The 20940-nt window shown below is 34.1% G+C and overlaps 1 protein-coding gene across 2 annotated transcripts in view; it reads left to right on the top strand.

Moving 5' to 3' along the window:
* The window catches only part of LOC135845095 (growth factor receptor-bound protein 14-like), a 177477-nt gene that overhangs the window by 151621 nt on the left and 4916 nt on the right, over positions 1-20940 (top strand). For both annotated transcript variants that reach the window (XM_065363561.1, XM_065363562.1), the window contains exons 8-11: positions 772-1020; positions 12515-12634; positions 17146-17399; positions 17747-17840. In XM_065363561.1, the coding sequence (XP_065219633.1) occupies positions 772-1020; positions 12515-12634; positions 17146-17399; positions 17747-17840 (717 nt within the window). The remainder of the gene's footprint in view (positions 1-771; positions 1021-12514; positions 12635-17145; positions 17400-17746; positions 17841-20940) is intronic.

The following is a 20940-nucleotide window of genomic DNA, read 5'->3' as shown; positions in this document are numbered from 1 at the left end:
AGGATGAGTTTTTCAAAACACTGATTGAAAATCGTACCATTTTTGTGCTTTCAGTAGGCACTCGTAAGTCGTATAAATTTTATTCAATCGATGGTGTTCGCGACGGCCGGCACACGTGAACGGTGTATTCTGAAATGATGCGTCGCTACACAGCCTCGCACTGGCGCAGATAACCGGTTTATCGAGTTGGGATACAACGCGTAGAGCGCGAGCGTCGCGTCGCACCGGTACGGACCAGGGCCGGGGCCGACACCGACACCGGCGCACAACGTACGAGTATAACGTCGGTTAATTTATTATCCGCCCGAAGTGGTGAATTATCGTCGAACTTTCGTCGTGTATAAAAAAAAACGCTGGCTCTGGCATGGCACACCGGCGCATATACTCGTAGTAGAACAGCGTACATTAGGTCGCGCGTCGAAAACTAGCAATTAAACCGGTTTGGCTGTAGATCTTCCTCGATGTGATTTTTTTTTTCACCGTATGTGCCCTGGTGCCGTTGTTTCGCTCTTACGCTATATATCCTTTCTCTGGTTTGGTGAGGCGCCAACAGTGCAATGCAACGTGCGCCCGATCAGCCCATTTTATTTCATATGTACTTGTACGAGTATGTGTAAGTGTAATGTACTTACCATTGCAACTTTCTTCGCTATCGCCACCGCGTACCGCACTCGTGGCGATGGCTGGAAAGGAAAATTGATTTGTGTCCGGATTTTCAAACGCCTCCAGAGATTAATCGGTTTTTTTCCGTTCTGTTTTGTTGTGTTGCAGTATCGAGAAGAACCGCACGAGTGGAATCAGCTGAGATTATTCGCGCGTATAGCCGATAGCTCGGTGTATACGACGTTGAACGCTAAAAAAGAATTAAGAGCGCCCACCGAATACGGGTTTTGTATTCGAACCTCGGAAATCGAATCTGAACCTAGTTACATCGGTGACGTTACATCCGAACTCAGGTGTATCGCTTGCGAAACCGAAAGATCTCGACAGTGTTGGTTGGCAGCTATGCGTCTCGCAAAGGTAAGATGAGCTTAAAATCACTGATTTGTAATACGAGTAGATTTATGTGCTTTGCACGATGTAGGTACCCAAAATTGACCCTTTAGAAACGGAAGTGGGTAAGGTAATGTTTCAAAATACTCGAAAATGAAAATTTTTCGTGTTAGTTTTGAAGATGGAGAAAAAATGTTTTTTATCAATGTGATCATCTCCAAAATTAAAAGAGTTGCAGACTGTTAAAAATCAATTACCTAAATTTTTCGAAGAAATTTGAATGGTTTCTGATTTTGACTAAAAATCACAGTGTTGCTACCAAAGGCTGAGATGTCCACTGAAATCCATGAAGCCAATTACGTGCATTTTTTGTAATTTAAAAACGAAATTTGGTGACACGTCCACTCTATCCACATTCTACAGTCCCCCCCCCTCAAAATCCATCAAGTCTTCAGTAAGGTTTTCAAATTTTTAAAATTTTGTGAGAGTTCTTTGAGATATTTTTCATCGTTTACCTGTAGATTCATAAGATTCACCCTTCCCCTCTCCTTCAAAACGACAAAAAAGAACGAGAAAATCTTTTTAAAATTTCACACATTTTTCTCCTTTTGTCAACATTTTCAAAAAAAGTCACTTTTTTGCAAAGAAAAATCGCAAAAAAGTCAAATTAAAAAAAATTCTTGCTTTTCAAGTTTTTACCGAAATTTTTGCTTTTTTTACCGAATTTGTCAAAAGGTTTCGATTTCTTACCGAAATAAGCAAAACATTGTCCAAGTCTCATTTTTTGCCAAAAATTAGTAAAAATTGTCGTTTTTTTTTTGCAAATACATTCTACAGAAATATCATTTTTTTCTAAAAATGACCCTGAAGTTTTGCTTTTTTCCCAAAAATTTCCAAAAAAAAAATTTACCAAAAAGTTGCAAAAGAAGTCCATTTTTTACCTAAAATAAACGAAAATTCTCGCTTTTCAAGTTTTTACCAAATTGCTACTGAATCTTTACTTTTTTACTTAGAAATGCCAAAAAGTCTAATTTTTTTATTTGCTAAAAATTGCTTAAAAAACGAGTCACTTTTTTGCCAAAAATGACTAAGAATTGTCGTTTTTTCGCAAGAACGTACGAGTATCGTTTTATAAAAATTTTAATTCATTCCAAAAATTGTCTAGAAATTTCGCTTTTGTGTCAAAAAATTGTCAAAAAAAGCTCTGCTTTTTGCTAATACAACTTTTTTGCTCGTTATTGCCAAAAAGTTCATGTTCCTGGTTTTTTGTGATTTTTCTTCCACACCAAAATGTTTTGCTCACATCTTGCATCATTTTTGGATACTTTTTGGTTACCTTCTTGAATCTTTTAGTTACTTACTAAAGTTATTATTTTTTTTTGTTGAAAAAATCGAGCACATGCCCTGTTTAACTGCATTACTTACTAATTCTATATAGAATAAATTTTATTCTTTAGAAGGAAAGGTGTTTTGGCCTGAACGAAACAAGGGCAAAAGCTTATGAAAATTCTTGATAATTCGAGAAAAGAAAACATAATTTTCGAGCCACGAAATTTTTCAATTTGAACAATAATTTTCCAGAGAATACAATTGTGACCTGTTCTGACAATAGAGGCCAAAGTCGGATTTTTCATTTTCAATTTTTTGGCCATTTTGAAAACTAGACATCATATCGAGTCGAATGAGACCAATCCCAGCCTCCTAGCTCATTTTTTCCCACCTTTTTTCATTTCTTGAAGTTGAAAAATTGAAAAACAAAATTTTGAGACAAACGCATTTTAAAGAAAAAAATTTATGAAAACTGATAATGTGATGTTTTCCGCGAAAAGGTACATTATGTTTAAAAAAATGGATTCTGGTACTTGAAAGTGCGTAGAATAACATGGAATAAGTTAAATTTGCAATAAGAACACGTTTGCATTATAAAAACGTAAAAAAATAATAGGTATAAAATGAGAAATTTTTTTTTGACATTATGTCGATAGGAAATTTAATTCTCTACAATTTTCCTCGACATAATTTTTCCGTAGAATGCTTTGTTCCGCCTCCAGATAGCTTTAAAAGTTTTGAGCGCTCAAATTTTCGACTGACACTAACTTCAAAATCCGCTTTCAACACATTTTTCGGCCAAATTACGTGTTGTGGCTGTGTCACATGACAGTTCACATGTCAAACAATCAAAATCCGCGAAAAAACAATTTTTCAAAATTTCGACTTATTTTTAAATTTTTGCCTCTACTGTAAAAAAACGTTTTCCGACTTATGGTACCTTTTGTCAGAACAGGTCACAATTTATTAAAAAAAGAAAAATAGTTTAAAAATTTGTGATTCAAGAATTTTCATTATTTTTTTTAATGAAAAAAAAAGGCGAGGAAATCGAGAGAAAATTACGATTTTGGATTCTTAAAAAATTTGCTAAAAATTCGAAATCAATTTTGTCGAATCCTTCTAAAATTTTTAATTTTTTTCAATTTATTCAAATTTTTAAGCTCTTGATGTTTTTGTTAGTAAGGAATTGATTTTTTTTAGGTTGAGAATTTTTTAGATTTTGCTAATGAGTTTTTAGAAAATCCAATTTGAAAAAAAAAACAAACTGGTGTGAGCTAAACAATTTTTCCTTTTTACAAATACGTTAGATCAAAGTTCAGAAATGGCCCCAAATTTTTTTTCAAGGTGTCTCATCCAACATCTACCAGAATTTTATTTGTTTCATTTTTGAATTAATAATTCATCCCCCCACTCGCCAACCTCATTCTCCAAGGTTCGAAGCCTTGAATTGAAGTTTTTCCTCACAGAATGTGTTTCCTTGTTATTTTTGAACTGATTTAAAAAAAAAACACCCATGAAAAAATGGCATTTTTCAATATGAGTGTAGGTAAATTTTCTTATTTGAGGAATCAAAATATCGTACAATTTTATCTCGTATTACCTGCCAGAAAGGTAATAATAGTATTTCATTGTGAGTATTTGGCAACGTTGCATGATCCAGAGTTGATGTACCGACTGCGAAATGTACTGTAGTTGTACTCGAATAAGTACGCGTACTCGTACATGCGATACCGAACATTGGCGTTTCTTGGGCTATCAAAATTAAAATTGAAACCGGTTCAAGAAGTTTGAAAACGACGGGGTATCCGATGATCGCGAATTTTGAAGTTTTACGAGTGGGAAGGATAAGTGGCTCGAAGTTGAACGTAATTAAAAAATTTCGTTTAAGTGGTACTAAAAATTCTTGAAATTGTCTCAGATACTTGGTTGAAATTTTTAAAATAACGTGAAAATGTGTTACAAAATCTCATTAATTATTTTTTTAAAAATAGCTGTACCTTTTAACAGTCGTAATACGATAAATTTTTTGTTCAAAAGGAAGCCCAAAATGCACCCTAACATAACTCGTGAGTAGAAAATCTCATTTCTATGCATATTGAAATTCTTTCATCCGTCAACGTTAATAAAAAATTGTCGAAGAATTGTCATTGAGAATGAGTTTCCCATTGTATGAAAAAATTAAAACCAGTAACAGTCGTGATTTAATTTCATTCTTGAAATTTGCTTGTCCTTTCTCGCCCTTTTCTCGTTTCATTTGCTTTAATATTAACGAGCAGATGGATATGATGAATGTGTAAGTGTATGTGCAAATAATACGCTGCGTTACTCTACCCTTATTTTTTCGTCCTTGAATTCAGCATGCTTTCATTGAATTTAACCTTAACGATAACGTTGTCTTTGAGTTTAGTTTCGCAATATCCGAACCCGAGCAGCATAGAAGGGCAGACGTTAAAAGGAAAATTTTCGTTTTACGTCATATTAAAGCCCCTGTGCCTACACTGCCTAGTGCCTACTTCTGTAGATATTCGTCTGTTCGAGCAGTCGATACTGTTAACGCAGACGTCATCGTAGTTATTCAATTGTGGAAACCATCCGACGACGCGACCTATCTCGACGACCATGATGATTTGCTGTAGAAGTAATTTACACGTGTGTAGTATCATTAGAAAGATGTATATAGTACAAAGTGTCCTATCGAACGTCTGTAGGGTGATTTTTTTGACACAATCCATGTTAAGGAATACTTTTGGTTGCTCCAAAATTGTGCTGAATTCAATTTGGGCAATTTTTATAGAATTTTTTGGAAGCTTGGAAAATCCAAAAATTCGCTGGAGGCTCCAGAATGGCTCAAAACCACCATCAATCGATTCGAAAGGTCGAAAATAGATCGAAAATTTGTGTAATTTCAGCTTTTTATGTGAATTTGATCATATTATTTTGATTTTTTTAGAAGAATGAATCTTATTTGAATTTCCAAAAATTTTTCAAAAAACGAAAAATATGAATTGGACGATCTTTCAATTATTTGTTTGTACAGTCTGAAAATTATTCTATCATTTGTGATACCTTCCTTGCTAGAATACATTCTGCAGACGTTGTTAGGATTAGGACACCCTGTATGACTTGAAGAAATCGAATTTGATCTTGGTGTTACACCAAGAGTATACTATGTACAACTACAATACTCAAGTTAACCATTATCACCGTTGAGATGCTTTAATTCGACGCCTCGACGGATATCGCGTTGATTAACGTTAACCGATTTCCCTTCATCGACGATTACGTTCGACGTCGCTGCTCACTGGTCGCGCCGCTGAGCAGACGAAAAGGAAGGTAATACGGTTTTAGGGGTCCGAAATGAAGGAAATGAGGGTGTGTGCTGTGTGTCGATATGGAACGTATAGTACGTATATATTCGACTGGAAACTCTTTAATTTAGTCATCATCGTCGTAACCTTGGGGCGCGAAACGAGATATATATTTTCATTTCCGGGTATTACCGCACGACAGCGTGTGATTCGTTTTTGGCTGCAATGTGAAGTGGAAGGAGAGGAAACGGGCGAATGATAAATTAAGGTGTAATAAGTATCTACTTGCGAAGGTTTATAGAAGAAAATTTTGTTGCGTTAATATGGTTGAGCTAGGGACAAGACTAGAGAGGTGATAAAAATGACAGAGTACGCGTGTAAAATGGTGTGTACTTACTTACCTATACTATATAAACGATACGAGCGAGATACCTACCTGTACGGAAATTCGACCTATATTATTGGTTTCGTGTTACACAGTAGTGAAGCCAAAGCAATACTCAAAAGCGGTTAGTTTTAAAATGCAATATTGGTAATGCGATTTCTTTGCGAAAACACAGGAAATTAGCCAGTTATGATGAAGTGCTCGATGAGGTGTTGTTGGAACGATTAAAGGTACACCTGTACGAACGCTGTCAATTTGAGAAGAGAGAAGTGGAGGCAATTTTTTGGTTTTTGAATCGTTCGTCGATGAAGTTAGGAGGAAGGAGAGAGGGCCTGGGGTCAATTTGTGCTTGTCTTCTTTCAGTATTATCAAAATTCAGACAATAACATGAATATTGTGGGAACGACTAAGGCTGAGTCAAATTTTTGAACGAATCCATCGCAAACAAACTAAAAATATAAATCACATTTCAATATAAATTTTAGAAAATTTCGTTTAAAATTTTTTCAAAAAAATCATAATCGTTCGCGAACGACTGAATAATTTTTCGGACGAATCTTTTGTGACCGAGTGAATCATTTGTCATGAAATAAATTTCAAACGAACAAAATCATGCAGACTTCAAGACGTAGGAAGTTTTTAATTACATACATATATTTTTTTGCGAATAAATTTTCCAGATTGCTTAACAACGAATGAATCATTTTTTAAAATACGAATCATTCGCGAACGACTGATTTATTTTTCGAAGGGAACTGTTCTCACTGAGTGTACATTTCTTTCATGAATGAAATCGTTCGCTAACAAACAAATTCATATTATACTTTGGCCGAAGTGTTTAACAATTTTTCTGTTGTGAATGAATTCAAGAAATCGTTCACGAACGAAAGAGCCGTTTCCAAAGAAAGTTGTTCGTGAATAAATGTATCATTTCTGAAGATTTAGTCGTATTTCAAATTGTACGTGAATGTGTTCCATGAAAAAATTTTGTTTCGATCCCAATGAATAAGTATGCGAAAAGGTATTTTTAATTTTAGTCGCTCGTGAACGATTCAGTAGATATTGGTTTGAAAATGGTTGTTTTCCAGAGAAATTATTTTTTTCCTTCGATTACTTGGAAATAATTCTTCTCAATGCTCTTTTTTTTTGGGGTGTTTATAATTACAAGATTATTACACCCGTAAAAAAACTAAAAAGGGGGGGGGGTTAGATTTGGTTTGTCAGGTTGATGTTTTTTATTAAGGAGATGAAGTACCTAATTGTGGTTATTTCACAAAAAATCTTTTGCGAACGATTGAATCATTTTTTTGACGAATCGTTAGTAAACGACTCAATTACGTTTTTAGCTTAATTTTTGCATATTTTTGCATCATAGATGAACTTTTGGAATAATTTTTTGAAGAAAACCGCAAATAAATGATCTTTATCTTGAACGAAAAGAGTTTAAATTCTTCGTGAATTAAAAAGTCAATTTTTTTGAGAAAATCATTCATTATCAAGCAAATTATTCAAAAAGATTTTTCGTTGGCAGATCTTTCAGATCGTTCACGAACGACTGAGTCGTTCTTCGAATAATAAGGTCGCGAAAAATTGAATCATGTATTCGTGCGTATGCGTAAAGTATTTGAATTTTTTTCTTGGTTCGTGAAATTAAAATTGTTTTATTCAAATCGAATCATCTTCTGGGAAAGTAGTTCGCGAACGTCTGAATCGTTTTTGAGTCATATTATGGATTTAAAAAAAAAATTCAAGTGTTTGCGGACGATTTTTAGTTTTTATACTTCTCTCAGTGAGTTGACTGTGAACGGTTGAATCACTTTGCCAGAAAATCGTTCGAATTCTGTCAAGTAAATCACTTTTTGAACGAAAGAATAATTTGAGTCCTTTGCAAATGACTAAAGAATTATTCTTGAGAAAAATCATTCAGATGGGTGATTTTCTTGCAAATTATCTTGCGAGAAAAAATTTTCATGATCAAATCTTTTCGGTCGTTCACGAACAAATGTTTGTTTTTTACTTTTTTTCAGAACAAAAGAGATTTAAATGACTAGATCATGTTCAGAGTTCATCACCCACGGGTTCTTGGGAGGGGGGTGAGGGGGGTAATTGTTCACAATGAATCATCTTGAAAGTGATTCGTTTGCGAACGACTGAATCAATTTCAAGCCATTTTACGGAATACTTTTTCGCAGTTTGGCAGTTGTTGAAAACCACTTGGTCATGTTTTGATCGAGTTTTTGTGAACGATTCGATCATTGAGGAATTTGTATGAGTTGAAGTGAATCGTTCTTTTGAACGAAAAAATTTCGGTCCTTTTATTTCGAATGAACAGTATATCATTTTTGAAGAAATGCTATCTCGAATGGATGATTCAATTGTGAACAAATCATATTTTTTAAAAACGCGAACAAATCGTTTCGGTCGTTCACAAACGACTTTTTTTTCTTCTTTGGTGGGTTGCCTTTTGACTTTTTTTTTTGAGGTTCCCTCGGATTTTTTTCGAATACCGTCTCCAATTATCAGGAAAAAAATGAATAAAAAGTCACCTTAGTCGCCAATGGTTGAATAATATTCAGAGTAATTTTTCATTTTTTTTATTCCTCAAATTTAATTTTTTCAAACGTTCATGAAATAAAGAATAATTTTGAAAGTGAATCGTTCACGAACGACTGAATCATTTTCGAGCTGTCATACACAGAAATCTTATTCTGCAATTTCATTTCACAGTCGTTTTTGTGTGAATTTTTCCTGAACGACTGAATCATTTTTTGAACAATTCGTTCGCCACTAACTGAATTAGAGACCAAACGTGCTATTCATGAAAATCACTTTTTTCACATATTTTCCAACTCGTTCACGAACGTCTTATTAGTTTAGACTTCGAATGAAATACACCTTTAGGTACACGTAAGTGGCTCTTTGCAAATTTCTGATAACCCAGATTCAATTTAGATTTTGATTACAGCAATACTTAGGAAACCGAAGTAAAAGGTAACGAAATAGGGCACATATTCTTTTTCCGCTATCTATTAGCTTTTATGGAATAAATTAAAATGTTGAGAATTCACGTCGTAATGTGAGATAATATATCGCAGAGTCCTTCGGAGAATCGGTAGCGGAAAAGCTTGCTGTAGATAATGATATTGTCGATGTCGGTCGGTCGCCTCGTGTATACGAGTATTTCACTTCTTCATAAACGCGAACGTTTATTATCTACTCGCGTATGTATGTATATTTCATACTATAGTGTGGTAGTACAGGGTCAAAAAAATTAATTTATAGTTAAACGTGCGATATCGTATACGTAAAACCATCATCGGCGATAGATACCTACTCTTGCACGTAGGACGTAGGAGGAGCGAGAGCAAGAGTATGCAACGAAATAAAGATAAAGAGTCAATATCGCCATAATTACTGTAACCCGACCGTGGCATCGCATATCATCATCGGACAACCTATTCGATATTGTGCATTCGCCTGTCTGAGTGCGTGAGCTTTGAGCAATGTATACGAGTATACGAGTACAGCGGTATTTCGCGAAATCACTGATAAATAGGAGAAAAAAGTACGATAACGTACGCGGAAATAGTGATCTCTGACACTATTGTTTATCGATGATGATTAACTCCCCGTTTTCCTCCTCTTCCCTTGGGCTTGGGCAAAGACATGAAGGATATTTTCGTGCATTGGTCGGTGTTCGTACCCATAAATGCACGAACGGTACATGTGGCCTGGATAGGTAAATGCCATCGATAGGAGTGCTTAAAAGTTGAGTGAGTTTGTTTCGACCCCACTTGCTTGATCGAAGAAACATTTCTGGCATTATTTTGTACAAGAAATTGAGATACCTTATAAAAGTGTTGTACAGATAAATTTATGGCGAAAAAAAAAATTAATCGTAATGCGGTATGAAATGGTGACTAAGCTGTACATAAGGTCGATATGTCTGGTGCACGACACGACACGATTTAGACAATGCTAGTTCACGTATTCTGTGCAGTGAAAGAAATAAACTAGGAAAAAAGAAATAAGAAAATAAAAGAAAGAAAAAGAACCGGTCACGATTATTCAATTTGGCCAGATCCATTTTGGAAAAAAAGGTAAGAGTTAATTAACGTTGGGACCTTGACGAGTACGAAGACGTTCATTTATTCTCTTTTTTTTTTTTTTTTGCCAAATACGAGTACATCGCGACGCGCCGCCTGTAATTGGTTTCGTAGAAATAAAATAACGCCGCTTCGGGTACACCCGTGAAAGGATTTGACGTGAAATTTCAATTTATGTACATTGTACGTACACATAAGGCTGAAATTAAGCTAATATAGATTATAGGTTGGTTGAATTAAGGGGTACGGCTGCCTCGCCTGCTAACGTTATTTTGGGTACAATATTAACGATGTGTACGCCGTAATTTAAATCTAGTTACGAGGATGAGTCGTATACGTATTTGTATATACAGGGTGTCCCATTTGCATATTTTTGAATTTATATCCAGTTAATCAGGTTTGAGAAGTAGTCTTCGAATGAATTTGGTGTCTATTTTAGGATTAATGAAAGTGAGCTTCGGTGCAGGAACCAAAATTACGATTTTTAAAAATTTTCATATTTGTCGATTTTCAACCGCATTTGCTCAAAATTCGAAAAATAGGTAACTAACATAATATGCAAGATTCATTCCACAGAATTTCTGCACAAATGTTCTCGTTGAAATACGTACATATTTCAAGCTTTTGACGTTCAATAAGGCACTTGTAACTTGAATCCATTTTTTTTCCAATTGAAAAACTTCATTTTGGGAATCCCTGACAATTTTTTCAAAGTCCCTTAAATTCAAATTGGAGTTGTTTTGATTCTTAGAAGACGCATGTAAAAATTTGACCGTAATCGAAGAATTAAATAAAAATGTTTAAATCTGAAAATTCTATTTTGGGAAACCCTGGTAACCTTCCGGGATACTTTTATGCTTCAGAATTACCATACGGCCGAATCTAGACTTTTTCAAGTCTCATTTAACTTCAAATAAAATTTTAAAAAATTGGTAAAATTTCTTAAATTTGGAAATTCTATTTTGGGAAACCCTGAAACCCCTCTCGAGTGTCTTTGGGCCCTAAAATTGAAGTATATGAGTGAATCTCAACTGTTTCATGTCTCATATTAATATTTGAGCAAAATTGAAGAATTTATTCAAGTATTTTTTCTCTCGAAAAAGACAGTTTTGGGAAACCCTGTAAACTACCCAAAGTGACTTTTAGCACCTAAAATTCAAATATTTTCGAGCTTCAACTCTATGAAGTTTCATAACAAAATTTTGCACGAAATTAAAAAAAAAAGTCGAAGAATGCAAATGACTATTAATGGGACACCCTGTATACGTTTGCGATTTTTTTTTAGCGACGAACACGTGTGTGTATGTAGTTGCCTAAGTAACCAGCTAATTAAATTTTTTTGGTAGCAAATTTCGCGTGTTTTGTAAATTAATTAGATAGATGTCGTCGTTTCGGAATATACGAATGCACGTGCAATGATTATTATGTATTTTTTTTTTTTTTTTTTTTTGCGAATGTTCGTTACTATATTATAGATTTTAGTCGGCGAATGGCTGACGAAAGGGCGGAGTACCAGGAGTAGAATCGTTTTGGCGGAAAAAATTAGATATCGGGTTTAAAAAGCGAAACGTTTAGATTAGCTTTTCAATCTGACGTGATGCGATTGCTAATGTAGTGATTTTTAGGGTTATAGGATAGCTACGGATGTTGTGGGGGGTAAGGGCGGGGGGTAAAGAAGAAGGGTTGATTACGTGATGGTATCTGGAAACTCGGTGAAATTGTTTCGACTGTTGGTTGGTTGGAAGATATCGAACATTGAAGAATTTTGACGGAGAGAGTGAGTGAGTGAGGATTTTATTTTGGAGAATAATCGTATTAGAGGTGAAAATTTTGTACCCCTACCGACTACTCTATGTTGGTTTTGGTTGATAAAATTTGAATAAAATGAATTACATACTCAAAATGAATTATTTTAAGCGTTCAATTTTTAATCCTTGATCAACTTTTAATCAGTTGATCGCAGTTTTAATTGATTAATCGGATTTTGATCAGATGGTTGGTTGGTTGATTAGGCTATACTTTTGACCAGTGACGTTTTAATCAGTTAACTGATTAATTAATTTTAATAGTTTACGTGTTGAACGCTGTCATTATTGATTATTTTAAATTTCGAATTATGATGCAGGTATAAAGATGATTTATGTACGATCAAGATAATTATCATTTTGTTGATCATGATTCATAGTTGTAAAACTTTACCGTACCTACGTGAATTCCCTGAGAACAATTTTCTTAAATCTAATAATATTATAAGTAATTGTGACTTGAGTATTTTATTATTTTTTTAATATTTATTGACGCGTTAATGGAATTAAAAGGTATTGTGTTGGTAAACGGATTACATTCATTTAAGCTTACTTACGTTTTTTTCTTTCTTTTTTGTAATGTTTCAGTATGGAAAACAATTACGTGAAAACTATCGCGCCTTCAAAAATAAGCAAAATGTTGACAATAATTCTCCTGTACTATCCGGTTACACTTCGAGTGAATATTCAAGGCAATCAGTACCTAGCGTAAGTATTTTTTTTTTCATTATTTAACAAATATGGTTTCAAAAGAACTGTTTACGAATGGTTTATCGATCTGGTACATAAATTATTTTGGAATAGAATTAATGAATCGTTTCGACCATCTAAACACACGATTTTCGATAAAATTTTGAATCGAAGAAGTTCTGAATTTTTTTTGAATATGCAGAAAAATCGAATTCAGTCGAAAATCTTTAAAACCAACACACCCAGATCAGCAAATATATCTTGGAAATCTAGCCCAAAAATATTCAGTATTTTTTTTTTCTGGCTTGTTTTCTCCTCCATTTGGCAGGGTGAGAAGCCCATCGATTTTTTTTTCATTCGCTTCTTTATAGGATCACAAACAAAGAAAGAGGAAGGGGAAGCTGAATATTCCAAAAAACAAAAATATCATTTTCGTTTACTCAATGCTCAATTTTGAACTTAATAAAATAACAATTTGGTTATATTTTTTCAATTTTTTTTTAAGATTATAAAAATCGTATCAAAAGATTATAATATGTAATTAACAAAATTTGAAAGTAGATCGGTTCCCAAAATGGTGCCAATGAAAACAATAAAAATTCAGAATGAGAATATCTCAAAAATTTCTACAATTTTTTTGGAAAAATTTCAACAATTATTTGTAATATACTTGTCTAGAAATTAATTTAAAAGGCATCAAAATAACTTGAGAATGCAAGCTATTAATTTTGAAAGGTCAAAAACAGAGTAATAACTAATTTATCTTCACATTTCACCTCTATCATCTTCAACTAAATTTGAAGTCTCAAAAATTCTTGAGATTCTCTAAATGAAATTGAAATTTATGTTGCCCTACGTGGGAATTTGCTCAGTGAAAAATTGTCTGTAATTCCTCGCTGGAATCGTAATTTTTCTAAAAATTTTCTATTTTGATCTGGGCTGGAAGCTAGAATAGTTGGTAAGCAATTAATTTTCTTTGGGGGGGGGGGGGTTGAAAGAAATGGTGTCTGATTTAGACAAATTGGATGCTCGTTTGAAACACCCATATTTACTGGTTTGATTTCGGGAGGGATGGTGGAGGAGGGGGGTCAAATTCATATTAAGATTGAAAAAAATTGAATCCCATTTCGAGAAGAGGAATTTTCTCATTTATGCCTATTGAAAAATTTACCGAACAACGTGGTTTTCTAACGCATTAAATATCACACGAACGAGTAAAAAATTGATAACGATGAAAACGCAAATTTTGCGGTCATGGTGTTAGCAGTTGGTAAATTTATTTTATCATAAATGAACGATAAAATCTCTTCGTCACTAATACGAGTTTTTCGTTATTCGAAATCGACACTATAATCATTTTAAAATCGTAGACCGAAGATCATGAATTTTTAACACAGGTGTTCATGTAAAAAATGTAACTGCAAATAGCGAACAAAAAAAGAAACGACACAGGTGGTCGATATATTAATATACCTACTTATGACCTACCGTAAGTATATGAGAATGGAATATTTTCAAAATCCATTAAAAAATTATGAAGTTAAAAATGTAATTGTACGAAGTACGAACTCATTGTGATGAGGATTCAATTTTTATTTTATTTTCCAAGGTCGGTTTTTTTCCTACGTCGACTTGTGGTGTGTTGCAAGGGTTACGAACATTGCACCGTCGATTAGAGTCGTACACGTTGCAGGAAAAAATTGCATTTTTTTCGCGATGACGTTTGTGATTATGTATGACCTATTTTAATAGGAGTGCGACGACGACGACGCTTCCATGCAAATGGTGCTATTTTTGTAAAAATGATGTGCAAAAATTGCGTATGTGTGAATGCGAATGTGTCAGATATAGATATATTTACACTTCTGTATAGTATAGAAAACGAGAGAAACGAGCTAGAGCAATAAAAACGCCTTGGTTGTCGTAAGCTAATTTCTCTTTCGGCGACGACGTCGTCGTCGAGATGGGTTCTTTTCTGTCGATGGCTTATAGAAATGAGGAAAAAAATTGCATATACGAGTACACCAAGTATACCTATGAACCGATCATGCTATTCAAAAGCGAGCTCAGAATTATATAAGTATAACGTGATGTGTATTTTGTCGCGTACTTACATACGAGTGTATCTATAGTATTATTCGAGTATAGAGAAAAAATAGGTAGTATTCGAGGCTATTGACGAAAGATTGCATGTGCTGAAAGGTATAATATAGAGATAGATACTGTTCGATGTAGTACTCTTGTTCGATCTTCGTACAAAGGTTATTGAAGCGAAGTCGAGCACCGAGCCCGATTTTAATGCTGGTGAATGGTGAATGGTGAATGGTAAGAGACGATGAACCGAGAACGCGTTCTCTCGATCGCGACTCTCGACGACGACCTGCTAACAATGGTAAATGAGGCTGGACGTACGAGTAGTATACGAGTAAGATTTGGCTGTCGCTGGGATCGCGTCGTCGTGGTGATGATGATGACGACGACGACGACTAGAGAGACGAACACAGCGAGCGATGAAATTAAGGTCGATTTATTAGACCAGTCTTTTCAACCGGTGTAAACAAAGTGTGTCTCTTTGGCGAATAGTTGGCCAGGTTTTGTCCTACACGTGGAGTGCGAATTGAACTGAACTGATTACTATAGACTGTGAGATTTGGATGGTTGGCTGTGTGGTGTGATCTGATAGAATTGGTGATTTGAGTTCTGCTCGCGGAGATTGTTGGGTTTTTTGTGAAGAGGAGGAATAGGAGAATTTGAAAGAGCATGGCTGGTTAAGAACAGAAAACAGCGAATCGGCCCCTGGCTGAAATTTTGAAATTTATTACGAGAAGTTGGTCCTATAGTGGTCCAAAATTCTCTCGAGAAAATTTTCTAATCGCTAGATTGCTCCTAATCGTTCCAAAAGGGACGGTATTGACATTTCTGTTGATATTTTGATCCTTGGACATTTTCAGCCGAATTTTTTCGAACTTGTGGAGATGCTACGTTGTGCAAAAGTTCATTCGTGGACATTTTTAAAAATTTCAGTGACTTGCGACTTTTTTTAAAAATTTTTATTAGTAAAAAACATTTGAAAATGCCAAAAATTGATTTTTTCCGTCCAAAGTACTGGTCAATTTTGGTCGAAGTTTTCCCCCTCAGAAATATAATGAAAGACAATTTTGGGAACCTCTGACACCCCCTTCTTTTCGGGCGATCCACCGAACTAAAATTAATCTCAGCTCAAAATAGGTCATTAAAATTGTAATTTCAACAAAATTTGAAATTATTCAATTTTTTCCTTACTCAATTTTCTTCACATGTGACTCGTATTCTCCAATTTGAACAAATCTCCCCCCCCCCCGCCCTTTTAGTAGAAAAAATTTAGACTGGAATTTTCAAACTGTCTATGGGTATGAGTGCCTGGGTTTTGGAAAATCGCTGGAGAAAATTTTGACTCTTCAGTCTTCTCTCATCGAGCACAATGTTGTCAAAGATATTTTTTTGTTAATCAGCCAAATTTTTTCAAACTTGTAGAAATAGTAGATCATACCGACTGTCCCATTCCCCCACTCGCTTCCAAAAAATACTCCAACTAGCCTCTGTCTTAATTTTGAAATGAATCAACACGAAAAATGTATATTCCTGTTTCGACTTTTGCTTTCAATGTTCGCACCCCTCCCTCCTCCCCTCCCATAAACCATTCATCAAGAAACGTGCGAGTTTTCAAAAGCATTTCCCCAAAATGTTCGGTATTTTCACATTGGTTTTAAATTTACTCAGCCCAGCCATTCTCTTCCCCTCACCAGACCCAATTCGACGTATATAAAAATATTTTTTTCCAACAAACAATTTTTTTAGTTGGAAAAAAATTGAAATTATTGTGATTTCTGGTGATTTGCGACTGCTGAACTTCATTATCATTACAACAGCGCACTGCCTGCTAATTGCCCTCGGCTGGGTAAGGCAGAAAATCAAAGTAGAAATGGGTGGGAAGAGATTAGAATCAGCAAAATGTTCATTTAGGGTACGTGTCAAATGGCAGACTTCCAAGTCAATGTGTATGGGCTCCAGTGATTTGAAAAGCACCAAAATGTGACGAAAATCATTTCTTTTGAGCTGAAAGGGGTGATTAGGGGGTGGGGGGGGTTCGAAATTCAAAATTATCGAAAAGTCCATCTAAAGTGCTCCTCAAATTTATATGCAAAGTAAATTTACATTTAGGCTTACTAGGTCAAATCAGTGATGCTGGGAGCGTGACATAAGATTTTTCAGGATCAGAAAAAAGTGAAAATTCAGTTTGTTTTCTTCTAATTAAGCCATCCCTCCCCCTTCCCCCCTTCGAGTACTGGGGCCATAAAATGGATTTCGGCCATTATCGTGCCAAAATCTCAACGAACTTTATCAGTTGTTGAGAAAAAATTCAGCCGAAAAATGAAAATTGCTTCCATAAATAATGTGAATTTTTCGATAAGATAATTCAACAATCTACTGTTAATGTGGAAGAAGAAAATTTTGTACGAATTTTTAACATTTTCTTTGAATTTTTACAGGAAAGCATAAGATCTAGAGTAGCAATGGATTTCACCGGCAACGTTGGCCGAATAGTCGAAGATCCAGCTGAAGCTCAAGCAATAGCCGAATCAGAGGGTAAGATATTTCATCGAAAGATGCGACCAAATGTGAACATTATACCAGAAGGCATAGACACTAGCGGCGGTATACACACCATACAACCTTGGTTCCATAGTAAATTAACCAGAGATCAAGCCACCATGTTGATTAATAAACACGGATGTGTTGACGGGTAAGAAGATTCATCTGTCTTATTATCAATTCATTATTTAGTTTCATATTCGTAGTCTTCTGCTGCGAAGAATTTTTCCTCTTTGGTGTTTTTTTTTTGGTTTTGGGTAATATTAAGGCTCAATAGGTATGGGCTTTCCAAATTACCTAATACGAGTACGCACTCGTACATAAAAATCTGATCGCACAGAGAAGGAAATTTTCTTCGTTATAGCGTGTAAAATAATGCTGATATGAGCTTATACGAGGTTGTAAAATTATAATACCTATATTATTAGAAACAGAATAAGATAATATGTAATTGTATACTAAAATGGTTTCTTTTTTGAATTTTCTGTTCGGCTGTAGCGTGTTCCTGGTGCGTGAAAGTCGCAGTAATCCGGGAATTTATGTTTTAACTTTCAAATGTAGCGGAAAAGTTGTACATAGTCAAATACAGCCGGTAAGTTGAACGGAAAAATGTAAATAGGATTGAATTTAAAGTTTTATTTGCTTTCGAAGTAAAGGTTTTATGCAATTATGTTATATGTATTAAAGCGAATTTCGGCTTAAAGAAAAGACCAAAGAGGGGGCGAAAGAATAGGCGCTTAGCATGTGTAAATATGATTCATTGTCACGTGATATTTTACGCCTGTGTGCCGGTATTCGCTATTTACCTTTTGGAAATTATTCTCTCGTGCGATAGAGAATGTAGTAGCTAGGTGTAGGTACCCAGCGTATTCCTGGTTTCTATAGTCGATGGTGGTCGTTGCCTTTTGCTTTTGCTTCGAAAAAATCGATCAAGGAGTTAGGCAGTTGGAATGTTTCGGAGATGGGGTAGGTAGAAGCGAGATTGAGAAGTTTATAAAGTGAAGGAGAAATTGGATTGGAAATTGAATGATTTAAAAATTAATTGCGAAGACGGAAAGGAAAAATAGGTGAATTTTTTTCGAATGTTTTTCGATGATTTTAGAGTACCATGTCTGAGGCCATTCTGTTGTACATTTTTAAGTTGTGTTGAAATTTTAAAACTAAGTCGTTCCCTAAAAAATTGAAAAATAATATTTAAAATTGAGTTATGAATCGCAACCAAAAAAAAAATGAAACATTTTTGAAAAATTGATATGTGCCTATTTGTACTTGAAATCTTCTAAAGGTATCAAAGACCAAAATAAGTAATTTTGTAGAGTTGACTATACTTTTTTGAAACTTTTGAACTTTACTATCGAAAATTGACCAATTTTGACCTCGAATTTGAAGAATAAAAGTATTATTTTTGATAATATTCAACTACCTCGTGTAAAAAAAAGATATATTTTGAAAGAATTGATTTTTTACGCGACAATTTTATTCGTTTTCTACGCATATCGCTTGGTCACCTACGATGATTCATAGGATGATGACCCTGTATATTAACGATTTGGAAAAAAAAGAAAAATATCACTTAATGGCACTAAAAAAATGAATAAGTACTTATTTTCCATGTGGTCGACGACTCTTTGTTCTGGTTTTTTTCCTTTTGGAATTTAAAAAAATGTATGTAAAGTATATAAAATTTATCAAAGTATAAAAAAAAACAACGTCGGGCTGTCATGGTCGTAAAAAAATTGAACTAAATTTTTCTTCGGCGGTCTGCTTTATGTAGATTTTTTATTGTAGTCGAGTATGGGTAGAGGCTCATTGTCTGTAATTTGAATGAGGTTTGGTGGGGGGGGGGGGGGCTGAAAAGGAAAATAAATTCCTGAGCGTTTTCTGTATCAAATTATTTATGTATGTGTACAATATTATTGATGAATTAAAAAACGATGAAAAAAATTGACAAGATTTGTATTTTTACAGTATTAGAAAATTCCCAGTTTTCTCCTCTTGGTTTACAGCATGTGCCAAAAATCCCCGTAATTTCTTAAAAGTTGTCACTGAAAGGTTCGACTACTCAACTTTTTTTTACCCAAAAAACAATTTCAGAGTTTTTGCAAAAGCTTAAATATTTAGAAAACATTTTCATTTTTTTTTTTTTTTGAAAAATATCCTCCCCCATTTTTTCGAATTAGGAATTTCCAAACAACGCATGTGCCACATTACTTTTAGAATTTTTTTTTCAATTTTGATCAAATTTAGAGGTTTTGTACGCTTCTGAGGTATTGAGATCCTATTTTGGAAATCAGCGTGTTAAAATGAGCATAAAAAAATACCTTGAATATACATAATTTTTTCAAATTTTTAAACTTTGGAATTTGGAAAGCATTCTGAAAATCAGTTTTCAAAAAAAGCTCAACTTTAAACTTATGATGTTTTCGACGAATGATTTGAAATCATTTTCAAGCAATAAAAATGAAGAAAACTGATTTCCTCCAAGTTTCAGTGTCTCAATCAATTCTACCAATTTTAAAAAATTAAGAAAAAGACCCAAAAACTCATCAAATTTTTTCTTTTTTTTTCAAATTGGCTGTAATGGCTGGAAAATTAGCACCGTTGTATTTTAAAATGAAAAATTTTCCCAGTTTTAGAAATAATACAATTTAAAATAATTTTTGATTGTCAGTTTCAGCATTCTCGAGCAATTTTGTCAATTTCAAAAAATCAAGAAAAGTACCCAAAAACTTGTCAATTTTCTTCTGTTTTTTGAAAATTGACAATAATGACCGAAAAATGAGCACCATTGTATTTCAAAATATTTCCCCAGTTTCAAAATACAAAATGCATAATTTATACATTTATTTAAAAATAATATTTTTTCATCATTCCTGTAAATTTTTTCTAAAAAAATTTTTTTGCAAGAGGCTCTCAACTCAGAATGAAAGTTTCCTCTGAATTTAGTCAAAATTCTCCCACATTCCTCCCCCCCTCCTGCAATCCTCCTCATGATTATGTGTAACCAAAAAAAGAAAAATATCGATATTCACTTGAAAAAAATCGACCAATGTTATTCGGTTTCGATATCTGAAGAATCCGAAAAATATCGATATTTTTGTATCGATCTAGTATCGGAAACACAAAGGACCATTCAAAATTTCATCATTCATTAGGTATGTGAACTGAAAAATAACAAACTGATCTCCAATTAGATTTTTGGCGAATTTTTGAAAATCTAGATTTTGTTATATTTTCCATGAAAAATCAAAATTTGATCAGATTGAAGTAAAACGTTGAAATCTCGTTTCTACTGTGTTTTCTATCTCTAAAATGGATTTATAATGGTTTCAAGCTGGTTATGAAAACCTCTTATCAATTTTTGATTAATCCAGTTTTCTAAAAAATTTATTGAAACCATTCAAATTCAATTCATCTTTATCAAAAATTTGAATTTACACTCCTCTCATGACTCTTTTAATCAATGTGGATACTTCTGTAGGCTTCAAAACAGCTCAAAACTGCAATTCAATAATATTAGGAAGGTTGAAAATAAAACAGAGATCGAAAATTGCCGAATAATGAAACTCAGCTCCTGAAATTTTGCCTGACAATAAATTTTAGAATATTTATTTCAAGCCCAGTCTAAAAAAATTCTGCTGGTTGAGGTATTTCCCTTCGTTAGAACTTGTGAGTCATACTGTATTTTAGAC

This window comes from Planococcus citri, chromosome 4 (assembly GCF_950023065.1).
Source record: "Planococcus citri chromosome 4, ihPlaCitr1.1, whole genome shotgun sequence".
NCBI lineage: Eukaryota > Metazoa > Arthropoda > Insecta > Hemiptera > Pseudococcidae > Planococcus > Planococcus citri.
The sequence above is the reverse complement of the archived record's forward strand: the minus strand, read 5'-3'. Positions and strand labels throughout refer to the sequence as shown.